The sequence below is a fragment of the Citrus clementina genome, unplaced genomic scaffold (genome assembly GCF_000493195.1).
Source record: "Citrus clementina cultivar Clemenules unplaced genomic scaffold, Citrus_clementina_v1.0 scaffold_5, whole genome shotgun sequence".
NCBI lineage: Eukaryota > Viridiplantae > Streptophyta > Magnoliopsida > Sapindales > Rutaceae > Citrus > Citrus x clementina.
In genome coordinates, this window is record NW_006262201.1 from 6,699,131 (window position 1) to 6,705,958 (window position 6,828).

General features: G+C 33.1%; 1 protein-coding gene across 1 annotated transcript; it reads left to right on the forward strand.

Annotated features, from left to right (window-relative positions):
• Nucleotides 1-309: 309 nt before the first annotated feature.
• Nucleotides 310-3,567, forward strand: LOC18041913 (ubiquitin-like domain-containing CTD phosphatase). Its single transcript, XM_006431680.2, has 7 exons — nucleotides 310-654; nucleotides 924-1,068; nucleotides 1,410-1,524; nucleotides 1,612-1,675; nucleotides 1,811-1,976; nucleotides 2,356-2,656; nucleotides 3,250-3,567. The coding sequence occupies exons 1-6, from the start codon at nucleotides 392-394 to the stop codon at nucleotides 2,599-2,601; spliced, it is 999 nt and encodes a 332-aa protein (XP_006431743.1). The 5' UTR covers nucleotides 310-391; the 3' UTR covers nucleotides 2,602-2,656; nucleotides 3,250-3,567.
• The last annotated feature ends 3,261 nt before the right edge of the window (nucleotides 3,568-6,828 follow it).

The following is a 6,828-nucleotide window of genomic DNA, read 5'->3' on the forward strand; positions in this document are numbered from 1 at the left end:
GACGTAGAGGCTGAATATCTTTTTTTTAAATGTCAAAATATCTCAAATATCATCTACTTATTTGATAATTTTAGTTATTCTTTTCATAATATAATTTTAAAAATTTTACCTATCAAAGTAATTTCATAAATTTTTATTAATAACTAAATAGCTAAACTTTTTTTTAGTAAAAATTTTATTTATAAAAACTCTACTAATAAAAATACTACTTAAAAAATTATATTAAACGGAGCCTAAAAAAAATAATAGTATGGAAAAGAAGTGGGAAGGTCATGGGCCGCGACATTTTGGTTCGTTGCAAGTTCCAGTATATGCAAATTATAAATATTTGAAAACAAAGCGTGTAGTGTACGAGCAAGAACCTTTTGGTTTCATTTGAACAGTAACACACATGGCATCTTCTTCGTCTTCTTCAACTGCAAGTTCGTCAGAAGAGCTGACACTGACAGTCAAATGGAGCGGCAAAGAGTACACAGTCCGAGTCTGCGGCGACGACTCAGTTGCCGAGCTGAAGCGCCGTATCTGCGAGCTCACCAACGTTTTGCCCAAACGTCAGAAGCTCCTTTACCCTAAAATCGGCAACAAACTCGCCGACGACACCGTTTTGCTCTCTCAACTCCCCCTCAAGTCCTCCCTCAAAATGACCATGATTGGGTTCGTCTCAAAATTTGTATTTTTTTTCCTTATTTGATTCAAAATTTGTTCCCTGGTTTTATGCTTAATTTTTTTAAAATAAATTCTGTACCCACTTCTTAAATTTAGGCCAATTTTATGATGACATTTTGATTATCTCTTATAATTGTGAGATAAAAAGGATCAGTTTAAATATGAGCAAGCTAGTATTTGGCTTTTAAGTTCACTATGGTGCTGGCAGTTATACTTCATTGAGTTGGTGATATTGAATTCAACTGAAACTTTTTCAGTACTGTTGAAGATGAGATAATTGTGGATCCTGTGGACTCTCCTGAAATTATTGACGATTTTGAACTTGGGCAAGAAGAAGCTGTTGACATCAAGGACAAAGAAGTCAATAAGCAGAAACTGAGGCGTCGTGTCAGTCAGTACAAGGTCTGTTGTATTGTTGTTTACTTTAAAATGTGGTGAAAATGTTGACTGGTACGGATGAATTTGGTGTATTTGGAAAAGGGTTGCAATGACTGGTTTCTAATGGATTAAATTAGAATTCGCGTTTCAAATTTTCGTTGTAATGCTCAATGTTTTCATTGCCAACGTATTTTTGTGGTTCCGTAACTAAATTTTCTAAATGACAGCATATTAATAGGTTGATATTCTTTATGTCACATTAACTCACGAACATACAGGAGATTATTTCGAGTGGATTGATTTGGTTGTAATTTTATTTCACACTGTTTAGTGGCCTTATTTCTACTAACATGTGCTAATTGTAGATTAAACTTCGAAATCCATGCCGTGAAGGGAAGAAGCTACTCGTTCTGGATATTGATTACACATTATTTGATCACCGGTCTACTGCTGAGAATCCGCTTCAACTTATGAGGCCTTGTAAGATCTTTTCTCATTGCTAGTATTTACCTTCAATTTTCTTTTTCTTCCACTAACAATTATCTCTGGCGTCGTTGTATTCTGCAGATCTTCATGAGTTTCTCACTGCTGCCTATGCAGAGTATGATATCATGATATGGTCGGCAACCAGGTCAGATTTCTGCCGATCCCTTTTCCTTTTACTTCTTCCAAGATAATGATTTTGAAAGAGATGGAGTAAATTTGTTTTTGGAAGTTGGGGTAAGAATATCTATTGCAGAAGCTTATAAATTTTTCCTTTCTGCAGCATGAAGTGGGTTGAGTTGAAGATGGAAGAGCTTGGTGTGCTAACAAATCCAAACTACAAAATCACGGCACTTCTAGATCATTTAGCTATGATCACAGTTCAATCGGATTCTCGAGGAATTTTTGATTGCAAGCCACTTGGCTTGATTTGGGATCAGTTTCCTGAGGTATAAATAAAACTATATTTGAATTGTCTCTGCTTGCTGCTGTCTTTGCTAGTATTAAAGAGGAGGCTTGAATCATATGAAATTATATCTTTTTCTTTCTTTTCTTTTGGTGTTTCCTTTGTGTTGCATATGGTGGCATAAATCATTAGTTTAGAGTGGACTATTTTCAGAATAGGAGTAAGAGAAGAATTGTCTTCAAAATAGTTAATGGTAGTGTTGACCTGGAACAATTTCATCTTTGTGAATCCCACTATAGTCCTATGAATGCCACCGAATAACTATATGAAATGCAAAAGAGATTTGCTTCAGATGCTTTTTAGAAATTGGAAATTTTGCATTTTCATGTGGTCGGTGATGGTGGTTTTTGTTCTATTTGCAGTTCTACAGTTCCAAAAACACCATCATGTTTGATGATCTGCGAAGAAATTTTGTGATGAACCCACAAAATGGTTTGGCTATCAAGCCATTTAGGAAAGCTCATGCTAATCGAGACAGCGATCAAGAGCTTGTAAAACTCACGCAGTACTTGCTAGCAATTGCAGATCTGGATGACTTGAGCAACCTTGATCATGGCAGATGGGAGTTTTATATTGAGGACAACACCAAAAGACGCAGGCATGCATGAGCAATGTCAGCAAGCTCTGGGATTTCCTTTATATCGCTGTGACCATGTTCTTGAGGTATGTGTTATATGAGATTAGTAGTTCCAGGCATTTATGCTAAAATTGGTTTCACTCTTCCAGTAGGGTTTGACTAGTTGGAAATGACTTAATTATTGCATAACCAAAGACGAAATCCAAAATTTTCATAATGTCGTAATTTTGTGCCTAGTTTACAATCTTAAATTTTCAAATTTTCTTGCGTTTTGCGTATGGATGTTAATCTATTTGATCCACGCCATGATCCAAATTAACTACAGCAGATATAGTAGCAAATTGCAAATTTGCTGAATTTGTTCTGATGTGTGTAGGCTTAAGCACTTGTTGGCACCTAAAATAAATTGTCATTAAATTTGGTTATTGGCAATCTATTTATACTTTGTTCAGCTAATTTTCAATCGCAAGCTAGCAGCATACAAAGTAATTAATCCCATACCGAGTTTTCTGTAACCTTGCCTATAATTGCCTGTGTTGCAACAAATCATAGGCCTGGAATATAACATGTAGCGAATTAGTTTGGTTGAAAATATTCTCATTTACGGGTTATTCAATTCATTTCTTTCATTTTTTTTTTCTCTGTTCTAACACTATCTATGTTCTACTTTCTTTTCAAGGACATTAACATCGAATGCTGAAGTTCCCGGTAAAGGTCAATGTTCTGGGAATATTAATGATTTCAGTAAAGATCTCTTTCTCTTCAGAGGTTTCAGTATTGGATTGTGATATTGTTGAAGATATTATATATTTCTGTGTTTTTGTTGAGGGCATGGTGACTGATGAACACAGGATTGCTAACTATTTAGTTATTATTATTATACATGGTACAATTTGTAAAGTTTTGTTGAGAAATCAAATATGAATTGATGTTGGGGAAAATTTTGAGTGTTAATGACGATTACTCCTGCAGAGTGGATGTATGCACGTTTTTTAAATTTCAGGCTGAACTGCTTTATTTATAATGCAACCTTAAATTAGAGTTAGACAGAATGTTTAGTTTTAAATCTTTATTTTAAAACATGTGGACATCCACTCTTAAGAATCTTTATGTTAATAATTGGTTTATAAGATTGTAAGAAAGATTAATGTTAGGGGATCTCAATATTTGGATCTCTGTTTATATGCTAATTGATGTGACATTCATTTATTTGATGATATAATAATAATTTCACGAGTTAAAAAATTCATCATTGTGCATGTAGATGGGATACAAGTTATATATCGAATATTACTAAAGCTCAATAATGTACTCTCCATTTTCTTGAACTCCTATTTTTCTCATTAGTGGGTTTAATAGTAAAGAGAACTAGGGTTGGCAACAGGATGGGACTTAATTGGGATTTGGCGATCTTGATCCTATCTCGATTATCAATTGGGACAAAAAATGTGTCCCAAATTTCGTCCAAACATTGACTTGGAACAAAAAAGGCTCTCGATCCCAGCTCGATGTGGGATCCCAAGTCTTGATCGAGATCTCCAATTATCACTGGATGATATAAATTTTTTATCACATGCTGTAGATTCTCTAATAAACGACATATCATATATCTATAACCAACATGTCATATATATTATATATCAAAACAACTAATCATATACATATAACCGATATGTCATATGTGATCTATATTATTTATCAAAATGACTTGTAATACATGTGACTGACATGTTAGATTTATGTGATTCTTTAAATTAACTTGTCATACATTTCTAAAAATTTAAATTTTGGGACATTCAGGATCCCGATAGGATTTACTGCATCATGTTCCAAATAGTAAGCCAGGACAAATTTGAGTCTTCAATCCCAACCTAAATAGTAAATCGAGATAAGATTTTGTATCTAATTTTGTCCTGACCGGGCCGTGAATCTTGATTGGATTTTGGGGAATTCTTCCATCTTAAAGAGAACTGAAAGATGGTATTTTTAAATAAAACCCTAACATGTTAGTATTAATATTGATATTAATGATATGCTATATATGTCTATGTTGTTTGATAAGAATGAGATTGCACAATAAACTTTTTTAATTTAAAATTAGTTCCATCAAATTATAATTATTGATTTTAGAATTCTAGAAGATTTTGTAAAACTTGTTGAAAAAACCTAACCAAATTAATTGATCCTTAATTTGTAGTCCAACCCTCTAATCAATTAATTAAAATCTTTAAATAACCAATTAACGACATTAAATTAAATTGACTTTTTTCTGGTAACTCCAATCGATCTGCCTCTTTCATAGTAAATGATTAATGGCTCTTTCTTGTTTGGCTACAACTTCAAAAAGACAGGTTCATTGGAATATCTTGAGAATTTCGAAAACTTTATCACGACATTAGTAAGTCCAAATAAATAAATTAATTAATTAAATAAAAAATAAATGCTTTGTGATTTTCTATTGGCACCACAAGATACAGAGCAAACCCATATATATATATATATATATATACCAAAGTGCTTCTAATCAAATTGATGTCAGCTGGTTGAATCATCACCCAAAAAATACAGCCAAAAACGTATTGGGATAAACGTAGCGGGATAAGTCCCTAATTTCTAATGTTTTACATAGTTTTTATTTTTATCAATCACTCATTGATTAAGTGGTTGGCACTTTCTCACTTCATTCTTGAGGTCGAGATTTTCAGTTTTCTCATGTGTGTTCAGGAATTATAATTTCTCTCGAGAGTATATCTCTTATGGGAGTGAAATTTTTTAGTTGAAAGAAAGTTATGTTTACACTAAGTTCTAAATATATTATGATACTTTTAAAGAGCTTGAGAGTTTTGAGTTTTTTCATGTGGGTTAATCTCTCACAAAGTAAATTTTTAAGCTGGACTTCAAATAATACATATTTAGATAGGTGCAAGTCTCGGCGGACTTCAAATTATAAATTTTAAACATTGCTATATCAATAGATTTATAATGTAATTCAGATGTACTATATCAAGATTGATGCCGCAAACTTATGGAACTATTTGACACAAATAGACAAGCTATGTCATTTCTTTGAAAAAATAAAACAAAATCTCAGGGGGCTTACTATTATTCCTAAAATTTATTACAAAGTGCTTCACCGGAGTCAAAAGGGATGGCCAAAATATAAGCACACAAAAAATACACAACCAAAAACTTATCACAAAGCACTTAATTAGAGCGAAATAGACTTATATAGACTACACTTAGGCGACCCAAATAATTTTTTTTTTGCCAAAATAATTTTACGTATTTTTTAGAAAATTCATAATGAAAAAGAAAGCCATTAACACAACAAATAATAATGATAATGATGATGATGATGATGCAGCACAGAGTGCATGAAAAAAAAAATAAAAATAAAACTCACCTGCTAATTGTGATTTGATATTAAAATGCAAAACCGCAAAAACCCTAAATGGACTTTGATTCTCTGAATTACTTTTAACACACAATCAAATACAAAACCTTAGTATCCAAACATGGCATTAAATTTGTTTTTTTTTTCAAAAATAAAAAATAACGCAACATTCTCTCATTGCATTTATTATCGTTATCATAAATAAATATAAATTACCTAATATAAAATCAAGTGTTGTGTTGCCTCATTTTTAAACTATGTATTATTTAATTCATTTTTACTTTCATTTTTTGTTAGTGGTAAAATGTAAACCAAAGGTATTGAGGGATGACATATATGGAGTATGATTCAGGACCCTGATAAAGAATGAAAGGGAAGCTGATAAGGGAGGATCAAATGAGAAGATCTCGAAGAATCAAGCTCAATCATCCAAATTGCCCGAGAGTAATAGAAAAACGCCTTCTACAATATATCCAAGTCGCCACATGACTATACAAGACCACGAGACAGTGACAGCCACGCCATCGCCACCATGCCACGTCGTTACAGCACAATCCCCACTCAGACTATCTCCTAAATATATCCTTATACACCACTAAAGTAAGAATTAGGGAAAAGGGACCATAGACAAGGCCACTTGCACTCCTCTAGTGAGGTTAGGCACTTTTCAACTCAATTGACTCATTCAAAATGGGTCAATTAGAGTTAAGGACACACTATCAACACAGATTGTCCCTAAATAGACAATCGTCCAGTCCAAACAAGCTTAAGAGCCTCCTTAAAAGGTGACAAATTACCTTAAAAGCCCTACATGAGGGGGAATATCACCAATGGCTAATCGCCACATGTCTAAAGGGACACAAA